Source organism: Chelonia mydas, chromosome 15 (assembly GCF_015237465.2).
Source record: "Chelonia mydas isolate rCheMyd1 chromosome 15, rCheMyd1.pri.v2, whole genome shotgun sequence".
Classification (NCBI taxonomy): Eukaryota; Metazoa; Chordata; order Testudines; family Cheloniidae; genus Chelonia; species Chelonia mydas.
The window spans coordinates 2786056-2799280 of NC_057856.1; the positions used below are offsets into that span (position 1 = coordinate 2786056).

The following is a 13225-nucleotide window of genomic DNA, read 5'->3' on the forward strand; positions in this document are numbered from 1 at the left end:
CCCAGGAAAGAGCTCCCCATCCTGTAAGTAGGACTTATGTTCTTTGTTCCTAGATGTATACATTTACATGTAGCTATATTAAAACGTCTGTTGTTTGCTTGCCCCCAGCCGACTCAGTGATCCAGTTTCCTCTGTAGCAGTGTCCTGTCCTCTTCATTATTTACCACTCCCCCGATTTGTGTCATCTGCAACCTTTATCGGTGATGATTTTATGTTTTCTTTCAGGTCATTGATAAAAATGTTAAATAGTGTCGGGCCAAAAACCAGTCCCTGCGGAGTCCCACTCGAAACACACCCATCCGATGACGATCCCCCAGTGACAATTACATTTGAGAGCACGCAGTGTTGCTGTAGCTGGATCGGTCCCAGGATATCGGAGACACGGTGGGGGAGGTAATACCTTTTATTGGACCAACTCCTTATTGAGACCTATCAGTTCGCCATGGTTCATTGTTCTGATTCAGGCTAAAGGGGCGAGGTTTGGCTACAAAGCCCAGGCAGAGGCTGTGTTCTCAGTGTTGGGGTCGGACCGCACAGACTGTAGAGAGGTGGATTTTGTTTCTCACCCGCCCGTCTCTCTCTGATTGTGATGGCAAGGTGGGAGCTCTGCCCACCTGCAGAACGCCCACCTGCTCAGTCAGGCCACTCATCAGGATTCCTGACTGCACATAGGACACATGGCAAGGGAGAGGGGGACCAGTGTGAGGCAGAATGACTAGCTCACCCTTGATCACCCCTGTCTCTTCTCCCTGGCAGCGTGTTTCAGAGGTGAGGGAAGGGAGAGGAACAGATTAGCAGGGCAACATGCTCGAGTAAGCATTGTGGGGGAGCAGGGGGAAGACTAGCTGAGTGGGAGGGTCGGCAGCCCAGTGGAGATAATGATGTCGCACACGCCAGGACTAGTTTGTTGTAGAGCTCAGACTGTTTCTCTTTCCACAAAACACACTTGGTTTCTGAGCTGCTGAATCCCTAGCACCACAGCACTCCCCCAAACTTCAGTTGTGTCGAGTCCAGTGAGCACAAAATGACAAGGAGAGCGCCCGAGATGCTGCAAGACTTTATTGGCACAAGAGTGAGCAAGACGGAAACTTCAAACCTTTACCAGCCCTTTCCTGCTCAGCCTAGAGAGAGCAGCTCTGGCTCCGCAGCCATCCTGTTGGATACATGTGGCCTCTATTCTTTCTTAATCTGGTGATGCAGATATTTGGGATTTATCATAATGGAAATGCAGGGCAAGAGGGGTGGATATGCAGAGCTTCTGGCACAGAAATCAGGACAGCGTGTGTGTAATAACTTGGCCCTTGTTCCTTATTATGAACTGATCATGCCAGGACCTTCTGAAGTGGAGAGGCTGAAATCAGGCTAACTGAAGGAGAACCTTGTAACACAGGTAGTTGGTGATGGTGAATTTTGCAGAAAGGCAGAGAAAAATTACCTAGTTGGGGTTACTTAAATTTTGTTTTTCTTTCTGGTTCTCTTGGAAGTTCTTCCTAAGCCCAGCTCAGTTTTGTGTGTTGCTAATACAATGGGCTCCATTAGAGTCATAAATATAAAGTCCAGAAGGGGGCAATTATGACCATCTAGTCTGATTTCCTACATAACACAGGCCACAAATGTCATGCAGTGACTTTTGCATCACGCCTAATATCATGCAGTTGATACAAAGTATATCAGAGCATTTACAAAGACATCCAGTCTTGATTGAAAGACTCCAAGTGATGGAGAATTTAGCACATCCTTTGTTTCAGAGTAGCAGCCGTGTTAGTCTGTATTCGCAAAAAGAAAAGGAGTACTTGGGGCACCTTAGAGACTAACACATTTATTTGAGCATAAGCTTTCGTGAGCTACAGCTCACTTCATCGGATGCATTCTAAGGTGCCACTAGTACTCCTTTTCTTTTTGCACATCCTTTGTGGATCTGTTCGTATGGTTTACTTCCCTCATAGCTAAAAACACTGCCCTTCGTTTTCAGTTGGACCTTGCTTGTGTTCAGTTTCCAGCCAGTGAATTTTATTGGAGTAGAAGTATGTGCGTCTGGGGGCAGGGGCAGCAGAGGCAGAGAAGGAGCAGGTAATGATGAACCTTCTTGGCTCTATTTTGTGGGACTCGATTTTACCCTTGGAACAAAAGCTTCATTCCACTGGATGGAGATGGTATGTAGAAAACCTGGACAAGGGAGTGGAGCAGTGCTTAGTTTGTAATGAAAGAGGTGCTGGGGCTGAAGCAATTTGTTATTTTCATCACTGACACGGCAAACCCAGAGGTGCTGGGGCTCAGCCCAGGCTGGTACAAATTAAGCACTGTGGGGGAGAGAGAAAGTTTAAATGGACACTGTTAATCACTGTGAGGCTGAGATCGCGGGAGTCTCATTTAGATCCGGCATTTCATAATCTTCTCCTGGTCATTGATAAGCCACAGCAGGCCCAGGTCATAGGACACATGTTTGCATTTGCAGAGGAAACTGGCCACCTGGGTCCAGGTGGTGCCGATGGGGTTGCTTTTAGTGATTCCATCCCTGAAAGGAAGGTTACAGGACTGGTGTTAATACAGGTCTGCAAAGAGAAGGACTCTGCCTCTATCCCAGCCTGAGGAGAGCAGCTTCTCACTGCAGCCAGAGGGTAGCCCCAGCCATGTTTCTCCTTGCTCTCCACTCACAGCCCTGCATTGCAGCACCCATCCTCCTACATGAGTGTCTGGCTAGACCCTATTAAGATGGCAGGATCAGAGCTGAGCATTGCAAGCTTCATCTCCCTGCGGTGTGGGCCGAGGGCAGAGGGGCAGGGAACATCCTCCACTGGGAAACATTCCTGCTTCCAAACTGCACAGGGCCTTTCCTCTGCCTTGGCAGGTGACATGGAGTCAAAGCCAGGGACAGAGCGGTATAGAGAACACCAAGGGAATCCCACAGCGCTGCAGGGGGAAATGCCAGAGCTCCCCCCAGGAATGGCAGTTCTCTCCCCTCCCCTGCTCCCACTCCATTCCAGTCTGGGAGTGTCTTCCTCCACTTGCCTGGGCCCAGCAAGGGGGACACTGAGTTCCTGTGCTTGGCTCCACAGGAACCCCTGCTGGTCAGGTAGAGCAATTGCAAACTAATCAGTAATAAGTCACCAGGACCAGACGGTATTCACCCAACAGTTCTGAAGGAACTCAAATGTGAAATTGCAGAACTAATAACTGTAGTTTGTAACCTGTCATTTAAATCAGTTTCTGAACCAGATGACGGGAGGATAGCTAATGTGAGGCCAATTTTTAAAAAGGGCTCCAGAGGTGATCCTGGCAATTACAGGTGGGTACGCCTGACTTCAGTACCAAGCAAACTGGTTGAAAACCGAGTAAAGAACTAAATTGTCAGACACATAGATGAACATAATTTGTTGGGGAAGAGTCAGCATGGTTTTTGTAAAGGGAAATCATGCCTCACCAATCTACTAGAATTCTTTCAGGGGGTCAAAAAGCATGTGGACAACAGGGATCCAGTGGATATAGGAAGCCTTTGACAAGGTCCCTCACCAAAGGCTCTTAAGCAAAGTAAGCTGTCATGGGATAAGAAGGAAGGTCCTCTCATGGATTGGTAACTGGTTAAAAGATAGGAAACAGAGTAGGAATAAATGATCAGTTTTCAGAATGGAGAGAGGTAAATAGTGGTGTCCCCCGAGGGTCTGTACTGGGACCAGTCCTATTCAACATATTCATAAATGATCTGGGAAAGGGGGTAAACAGTGAGGTGGCAAAATTTGCAGACGATACAAAACTACTCCAGATAATTAAGTCCCAGGCAGACTGCGAAGAGCTACAAAAGGATCTTTCAGAATTGGGTGACTGGGCAACAAAATGGCGGATGAAATTCAATGTTGATAAATGCAAAGTAATGCACATTGGAAAGCATAATCCCAACTATACATATAAAATGATGGGGTCTAAATTAGCTTTTACCACTCAAGAAAGAGATCTTGGAGTCATTGGATAGTCATTTCTCTGAAAACATCCACTCACTTGGCTTAACTGTGAAATCTTCGGTGAGCTTAAACTCAAAAAGGAAGCTTACAAGAGGTGGAAATTTGGACAGATGACTGGGGAGGAGTGTAAAAATATTGCTAGAGCATGCAGGGGTGTAATCAGGAAGGCCAAGGCACAATTGGAGTTGCAACTAGCAAGGGATGTGAAGGGTAACAAGTGGGTTTCTACAGGTATGTTAGCAACAAGAATAAAGTCAGGGAAAGTGTGGGACCCTTACTGAATGGGGGAGGCAACATAATGACAGATGACGTGGAAAAAGCTGAAGTACTCGATGCTTTTTTTTGCCTCGGTCTTCACAGAAAAGGTCAGCTCCCAGGCTGCTGAACTGGGCAACACAGTATGGGGAGGAGGTGAGCAGCCCTCAGTGGTGAAGGAACAGGTTAAGGACTATTTAGAAAAGCTGGACATGCACAAGTCCATGGGTCCAGATCTAATGCATCCAAGGCTGCTGACGGAGTTGACGGATGTGATTGCAGAGCCATTGGCCATTATCTTTGAAAATTTATGGCAATCGGGAGAAGTCCCGGATGACTGGAAAAAGGCAAATGTAGTGCCCATATTTAAAAAAGGGAAGAAAGAGAACCCAGGGAACTACAGACTGGTCAGCCTCACTTCAGCCCCTGGCAAAATCATGGAGCAGGTCCTCAAGGAATCCATTTTGAAGCACTTGGAGGAGAGGAAGGTGATCAGGAACAGTCAACATGGATTCACCAAGGTCAAGTCATGCCTGACCATCCTGATTGCCTTCTATGATGAAATAACTGGCTCTGTGGATATGGGGAAAGCGGTGGACATGATTTATCTTGACTTTAGCTAAGCTTTTGATACAGTCTCCCACAGTATTCTTGCCAGCAAGTTAAAAAAGTATTGGATTGGATGGATGGACTATAAAGTGGATAGAAAGCTGGCTAGATTGTCGGGCTCAATAGGTAGTGATCAATGGCTAGATGTCTAGTTGGCAGCTGGTATCAAGCGGAGTGCCCCAGGGGTCAGTCCTGGGCCCGGTTTTGTTCAACATCTTTATTAATGATCTGGATGATGGGATTAATTGCACGCTCAGCAAGTTCACAGAGGACACTAAGGAGGGGGGAGAGGTAGATAAGATGGACAGTAGGGATAGGGTCCAGAGTGACCTAGACAAATTAGAGGATTGGGCCACAAGAAATCTGATGAGGTTCAACAACGACAAGCGCAGAGTCCTGTACTTAGGAAGGAAGAATCCCACGCATCGCTACAGTCTGGGGACCGACTGGCTAAGCAGCAGTTCTGCAGAAAAGGACCTGGGGATTACAATGGATGAGAAGCTGGATATGAGTCAGCAGTGTGCCCTTGTTGTAAAGAAGACCAAAGGAGTGAAGTGATTATTCCCCTCTATTTGGCACTGGTGAGGCCACACCTGGAGTATTGCGTCCGGTTTTGGTCCACCCACTACAGAAGGGATGTGGACAAATTGGAGAGAGTCCAGCGGAGGGCACATGACTTATGAGGAGAGGCTGAGGGAACTGGGCTTGTTTAATCTGGAGAAGAGAAGAGTGAGGGGGGATTTGATAGCAGCCTTCAACTACCTGGAGCGGGGTTCCAAAGAGGATGGAGCTTGGCTGTTCTCTGTGGTGGCAGATGACAGAACAAGGAGCAGTGGTCTCCAGTTGCAGCGGGGGAGGTCTAGGTTGGATATTAGGAAACACTATTTCACTACGAGGGTGGTGAAGCACTGGAATGGGTTATCTAGGGAGGTGGTGGAATCTCCATCCTTAGAGGTTTTTAAGGCCGGGCTTGACAAAGCCTTGGCTGGGATGATTTAGTTGGTGTTGGTCCTGCTTTGAGCAGGGGCTTGGACTAGATGATCTCCTGAGGTCTCTTCCAACCGTATTCTATTATTCTCAGTGTTACTTACTTCTCCTTATAACACAAGGACTAGGCGTCACCAAATGAAATGAATAGGCACTAGGTTTAAAACAAACAAAAGGAAGTATTTCTTCACACAACGCACAGTCAACCTGTGGAACTCCTTGCCAGAGGATGCTGTGAAGGCCAAGACTATAACTGGGTTCAAAAAAGAACTAGAGAAATTCATGGAGGATAGGTCCATCAATGGCTATTAGCCAGAATAAGCAGAAATGGTGTTCCTATCCTCTGTTTGCCAGAAGTTGGGAAGGGGTAACAGGGGGGATGGATCATTTGATGATTCCCTGTTCTGTTCATTCCCTCTGGGGCACCTGGCATTGGCCACTGTCAGAAGACAGGACACTGGGCTGAATGGACCTTTGGTCTGACCCAGTCTGGCCGTTCTTACGTTCTTAACCCTAGGCTGGAGGATGCTCCATCACTCTGTGGGGATGGCACACGGGCAGTCTGGGTGCGCAGAGGCTCTGTGAGGGGCATGAGCAGGACTCCCTGTGCTACCTACAATATGCAGAGCTCAGGCTTCCAAGAGCCCCCAAGATAGCAGAACCTCTGCAGTGTGCCTCACAGCCCTTTTTGGTTCCCTGCTGGTTAGCATTGGAGTCCTCTCAATTAGGCAAGAGTGGGTGCCTCATTGTGAGGTCACTGGGATGCTGGAGAGCCCTGGAATCAGCTCATTAGGAAATCGGCCAACATCAGGCAGCAGAGGGGCTTGCTCCGCAGCATCAGGCAACATCCTGTTCTCTCTACGCTCTGAGTGATGGGTATGAACGGCCCTGATCACTCATGGGAGAAATCCTCCCTCCTGTCTTCACCTTTACGGTACCTGCGATATATTTGTCCTGCACTGTTCACGCCGTAGACAGAGCCTTCGGTCCCGACCTCAATCATGGACAGCTTGCCGGGAATGTTCTGCCACCTGGATCCGGCACAAGAGTCCGGGGTGACAGCAAACCGGAAGTAGATATCATCGGCTGAGTTAACGCCCCAGCAGCCCCACAAGCCACAGCTGTAGTACTTCAGACTTCCTGCAATATTGACCCAGGGCAAGGTGGAGGCGTTGTTGACAGAGACCGCTGCCGGACGAGACAGACAGTAGATGCCACCGTTCATGCTGACACCAGCGACGAACACGTCTCCACCCGCGTCAATTTGCTTGAGCAGCCCTAAAAACAAACAAGAGTAAAACAATGTTCCGAGGAAAGAGCAGGGCTGGAGCAGCATGGAGAAAATAAGGACGTAAACCACCTATTGAGAACTCAGCAAGAAATATAACTAGAGACCAGGGGTGAGAGGAGAAAGAGATATCAGTCAGAGAAGTGCGGTCTAGTGTTTGGAGCAGTGGCCTGAGAATCAGGATTCCTGGGTTTGGTTGCCAGTCCTCTCCCAACTTGCTTAATGGCTCTTGGAAAGTCACTTAGGGCAAAAAGGGCCTGGTTTTAAGAGGTACTGAGCACCGAGAGCTCCCATTGACACCAGTGGGAGTCGTCACTGCTTAGCACCGCTGGAAATCAGGACGTCTTAGTCAGGTGCTAACATTTGTGCACTCCGGTTTGGAAACATGGACATTACTCTCTCAGTGTCCGGAATATGGGGCCAGTAAATGTTCCCGACTCACAGGGGGCTTGTGAGTGTCGGGGCGTGTGTACACACTCTATTGCACCAGTTTAAATTTCCCTAATTTAATTCAACTGTTGTGGGGACATTTAGTTTGCTTTAAGAGGATCTGATTTCAGTTTACCTTAAGTTGATTAGGCCTTGTCTACACAAGAAGGTTGCACTGCTTTAACCAGTGGTGTGAATTTAAACTGATTTATGAAGCCAGTGTAAACCCCTGTAGTACAATGCCCCTAAGATTTCAGGATTGTCACCTATCAGTATGTCACTCTGAAGCATAGAACATCCAGACTCCACAGAGTACGTGGTCCAACTGCCACACCTGTGTGATAGCCTGGGCCTTCATCTACTAGCACCGGTCTGCAGGTGCTTATACCCAGGGGATATGCTGGTAAAAGGTACCTTTATACTGATAGGTTTCAGAGTAACAGCCGTGTTAGTCTGTATTCGTAAAAAGAAAAGGAGTACTTGTGGAACCTTAGAGACTAACCAGTTTATTTGAGCATGAGCTTTCGTGAGCTACAGCTCACTTCATCGGATGCATAGCATATCGTGGAAACTGCAGAAGACATTATATACACACAGAGACCATGAAACAAAACTTCTTACCAGCAGGAGAGTGGGGTGGGAGGAAGTTTTGTTTCATGGTCTCTGTGTGTATATAATGTCTTCTGCAGTTTCCACGATATGCTATGCATCCGATGAAGTGAGCTGTAGCTCACGAAAGCTCATGCTCAAATAAACTGGTTAGTCTCTAAGGTGCCACAAGTACTCCTTTTCTTTTTACTTTATACTGATATAACCCCAAGTGTAGAAAGTTATATGGATGTAGCTATTTTGGTAGAAAAATCACACTCCTAGCCAACATGGTCAAACTGTGTACAAACCATGTGTACACAGGCCTGTGTGAACATTCTGATTTCAGTTTAAGGACTGGACTATGCGTGTTTTTATACTGCTTTTTGTCAGTCTGGAAACACTTAGAATGAAATCAATGCCACCCCACAGTGAAGACACAATGAGACCAGTAACAAGGAGCTCGTATCAGCATAGCTTATTTCACTACATTTCCCCAAATAATCTATACGGACATAAGCACCTTCCTACCTGTGCAACGGCATCCACACTCGGGGGTTGCACCAATTCTACTAGATCAGCTTCCCTATAGAGTTGATGCTACAAAACCGGTACCAATGTAACTATATAGGCAAGCTGTAGTCAAATCTGAAGAGTGGCCTATCTGGCGGGAATTGTGTCGATAGCCTGGGGTAGGAGTTTGGAACTGGGCACAGGATCCTGACAGAGGCTCTTTTTGTCGTCCCCACGACATAGCAAAGCTCATACGTTACCTGTGACCTTTTTCCAGCTTCCTCCCACCAGCTTGTAGATGTTGTTGTTCTTGTTCACACCCCAGACTCCAGCCGGACCAACCGTGACGTGTTTCAAGGAGCCCGGCAGCTGGACCCAGCTGTCTCCATACAGAGTGTAAACATTGCCTGCGGTGTTCACTCCAAACACCTGCCCATTACTTGCATCAATCTGCTTTAATGACCCCGGCATCTCCATGCAGTCCAGAGCTGAAAAGCATACGGAGAATGTTCATGCACGTGGACTTGTTAGCAAGCAGGAGAAATAGTCACAAAAGAGAGAGAGCTTGGGGTCTGGGTGGCTGTGGATATAGAGACCTTTGCTTACATGTCCCTCACTGGTCTGAATCCAGAATAGGAGGGTGGTGGCCCAGTGTTCTTACCACCTAATATGTGCTTGGAGGCCCGTGTGAAATGATTTTGGGGGTCCCATTCTAGTTCCCAAAGTATTAGAATAGCAGCGGGAGCTAATTGGCTCTGTGTTGCCCCCCGCAACAGAAAGGCCAAGGGTTATCTCAACCACAGAGACGGAGCTCCAGTCTCACCACTACAGGTGGTCTCTCCTGGTCAGAGCTGAGCCGCATTATGGGGGAAGCTTCCCCTGCCCCTGCCCAGACAGCACTGGGGATTAACAGAGGGCTTATGGCTCCAGAGCTGGGGATCTTTCACCAGAGCTGATGTCACATAAACCATCCCGCTCCTTCTCACAGCCCCGGGGCAGCAAGGCTGGGGTCAGCGAGGGGCCAGGGAGCAGGCTTGGGCCTGCCTGCATGTGGCGGGGGTGCTGCAGTGCCCACAGGACCCTGGCAGCTGGTGGTGTCTGGGCAGCAGGAAAGAGGAGCCCATGGCTTTGTCCCCCTTCACCCCCGACCTCTCCACCTGCAGGCTGGGCAGCACCATGCTCTGTCCCCACGGGCCCGGCCTCCTGCCCCACCCTGTGTGTCAGGGCTTCTGTCAGCCCCAGCGCGTGAGATCTTTGGGCAGGGGGAGCCCAACGGGCTCATGCTCTGGGGCACCGTCTGCAATTCTGGTCTCCCATGTTTAAGAAAGATGAATTCAATTGAGAACAGGTGCAGAGAAGGGCTACTAGGTTGATCGAAGGAATGGAGAACCTACCTTATGAGAGGAAACTCAAAGAGCTTGTAAAAAGAAAAGGAGTACTTGTGGCACCTTAGAGACTAACCAGTTTATTTGAGCATGAGCTTTCGTGAGCTACAGCTCACTTCATCGGATGCATAGCATATCGTGGAAACTGCAGAAGACATTATATACACACAGAGACCATGAAACAAAACTTCCTCCCACCTCACTCCCCCGCTGGCAACAGCTTATCTAAAGTGATCCTCAAGTAGAGCCATTTCCAGCACAAATCCAGGTTTTCTCACCCTTCCCCCCCCCCACACACACATACAAATTCACTCTCCTGCTGGCAACAGCCCATCCCCCTTTGAAACCCCTCTTTATAATGCGCATGATAATCAAGGTGGTTCACCTCCAGCACTAATCCAGGTTTTCTCACCCCCCCCACACCCCCCCCTTTTTTTTCCAAAAACCACACACACAAACTCATTCTCCGAGGTGGGAGGAAGTTTTGTTTCATGGTCTCTGTGTGTATATAATGTCTTCTGCAGTTTCCACGATATGCTATGCATCCAATGAAGTGAGCTGTAGCTCACGAAAGCTCATGCTCAAATAAACTGGTTAGTCTCTAAGGTGCCACAAGTACTCCTTTTCTTTTTACGAATACAGACTAACACGGCTGTTACTCTGAAACCTGTCAAAGAGCTTGGTTTGTTTAGTCTAACCAAAAGAAGGCTATATGATTGCTCTCTATAAATACATCAGAGAGATAAACCAGGAGGGAGAGGAGTTATTTAAGTTAAGTGCCAATGTGGACCCTGGAACAAATGGATACAAACTGGCCATCAACAAGTTTAGGCTTGAAATTAGGTGAACATTTCTGACCATGAGAGGAGTGAAGTTCTGGAGCAGCCTCCCAAGAGCAACAGTGGGGTCAAAAATCAAAACTGGCTTCAAGACTGAGCTTGACAAGTTTATGGAGGGGATAGTATGACAGGACTGCCTACGATGGTGTATGGCCCATCGGCGACTGCCTGTAGCAAAAATCCCCAAAGGCTGCAGACGGGACACTAGTTGGGGAGGGCTCTGAGTTACTACAGAGAATTCTCTCCCAGGTATCTTCCTGGTGGGTCTTGCCCACATGCTCAGGGTCTAACTGATCACCATATTAGTGGTCGGGAAGGAATTTTCCCTCAGCTCAGACTGGCTGAGACCCTGGTGGTTTTTCTCTTCCTCTGCAGCATGGGGCGTGGGTCACATGCAGGTTTAAACTAATGTAAATGGTGAATTCTCTGTAAATTGAAGTCTTTAAACCATAATTTGAGGAATTCAGGAACTCAGCCAGAGCTCGGGGTCTATTACAGGGGTGGGTTGGTGAGGTTCTGTGTCCTGCAAGGTGCAGGAGGTCAGACTAGATGATCACGATGGTCCCTTGTGACTTCAGTAAGCGTATCTGAGTAAGAATAGACATTGCAATTTTAAACCCAACCAGTGTCCCATAAGTGACTTGCCACAAGATGTCAGAACACGTTAGTATTAGAGCTGAGTGGGTCTAATATTTATTTAATTTTCTTTCTAGATATAGGAATTAGACACAATGCTCCTGTCAGAGATTTCTAAGTTATTATCTGCAAAAAAAAATTAGAGTTGTCAGTTGCCTAAGTAGCCCCGGGAATCATGGTTAAAGTCCACAAAAATTGTGCATTACTTTGCCTTTATCAACATATAGAAGTCAAACTACACCTACGGGCTGAGCCTGGGGGCAGGGCTGGGAAGCGAGGCCAAGCAGGTGGGAGCAGGTAGCGTGGCTCAGTCAGGGCACAGAGAGCTCCTGCAGAATGGACGGGCAACAGACAACTCAGTGAGACCCTTTAAAAAACCAAATGATCAGGGTTTATATTACTGTCATTGGTGCAGACTGCAGGGGCCAGAATGTGCGAAGGGCAGGCCATGCGCAGAGGAAAATCTGGTCCCCAACCCATGAGCATCTGTCATACAGTCATAGAATATTAGGGTTGGAAGGGACCTCAGGAGGTCATCTAGTCCAACCCCCTGCTCAAAGCAGGACCAATCCCCAAACTCCCAATCAGCCCCCTCAAGAATTGAACTCACAATGCTGGGTTTAGCAGGCCAATGCTCAAACCACTGAGCTATCCCTCCCCCCGAAAAATGATTGGCAGAAGCCACTTGGTTAAAGAAATCTGATGCTCCAGAGGAGGTTTGAACTCACAACCTCATCATCACTGCTCTATAAATAGTGTGTGTTAACCCATTGGACCACAGAATTGGCTGAAAACAATTCCCCCAAATGTGGCAGTGAATCCACACTCAGTCCTGCACTGGGGCTGACAGACCCACACAGTTGTCTGCAAACCCTTTCCACGAATCACTGTTCCCACGTACCTGAGCTCCCTGCAAGCAGGGGCAGGAGCAGCAGGAACCCCAAGAGCATCATCTTCTCAGCACGCCTTCGATAACACGAGCTCTCCCAGTGGCTGCGGTGGGGCAGTCCAGGGGCTTTTATAGCTCAAGCGCAGCTGCAGACTGAGCAACCTTCCCTCCCCGGGGGTCTCCCTGACATCCTCAATAAGGAAATAGGGAAATTTTTACTTGGCAACACTACACCCTGGAGCAAAGGCTGTTGATCAACTTTATGGGTTTCCTCATAGCAGCTCTGACACTTGATCCCTTGCATGCCAGCCAGCGCGGCAGGTATTGTGTTTTCTAGGTGAGCACTTGGCTGGCCTCCGGGTAATGGAGGGGTTTAAGGATTAAGTGTTTCCCCCTTCCACACCCGTTCGGATTGCTGTGGTTAACATATGGAAGGCAGCCTTCTCCCAACGACCTTGCAAATGTTTGTCTTAGGGGGTAGATACATAGGGTGGACTCAGAAATCCCCAGGAGACTAGATCTCCGGTCACAAGGTACAGTCAGGGAATCAGCCTCCAATTCTCTCTGGGTCTTTTAGCTCCTCAGGTAAGTGGCGTGTGAACTGGCCCCGGGGGTTTTTCACCCCTGTATGAGCTGTGATCCAGGGAAGGAGCTGTTACAGAGCCTCAATGTCTCAGAGCCTCAGTGGCCTGCCCCACCACCAGGCATTCCTCAGTCACTGCATCGGTTCATGCCTAAGGCAGCTGCTTTCTGCTCAGGTATAAATGGGGGCTCCCTGACCTCTAACTCCTGCAAGAGCCCAGCCCCCTTTCTCTGTTCCGAGGCATCCATCTACAGGATAAACCCTTTAT

At 48.4% G+C, this 13225-nt stretch overlaps 1 protein-coding gene across 1 annotated transcript; it reads right to left on the reverse strand.

Moving 5' to 3' along the window:
- Positions 1-1918: 1918 nt before the first annotated feature.
- On the reverse strand, positions 1919-12461 carry LOC102941495 (fish-egg lectin-like). The gene is made up of 4 exons (XM_043529958.1): positions 12387-12461; positions 8886-9113; positions 6746-7085; positions 1919-2515 (listed from the first exon to the last, which is right to left on the reverse strand). Exons 1-4 carry the CDS (start codon positions 12436-12438, stop codon positions 2371-2373), a joined length of 765 nt encoding a protein of 254 aa, XP_043385893.1. The 5' UTR covers positions 12439-12461; the 3' UTR covers positions 1919-2370.
- Between the last annotated feature and the right edge of the window lie 764 nt (positions 12462-13225).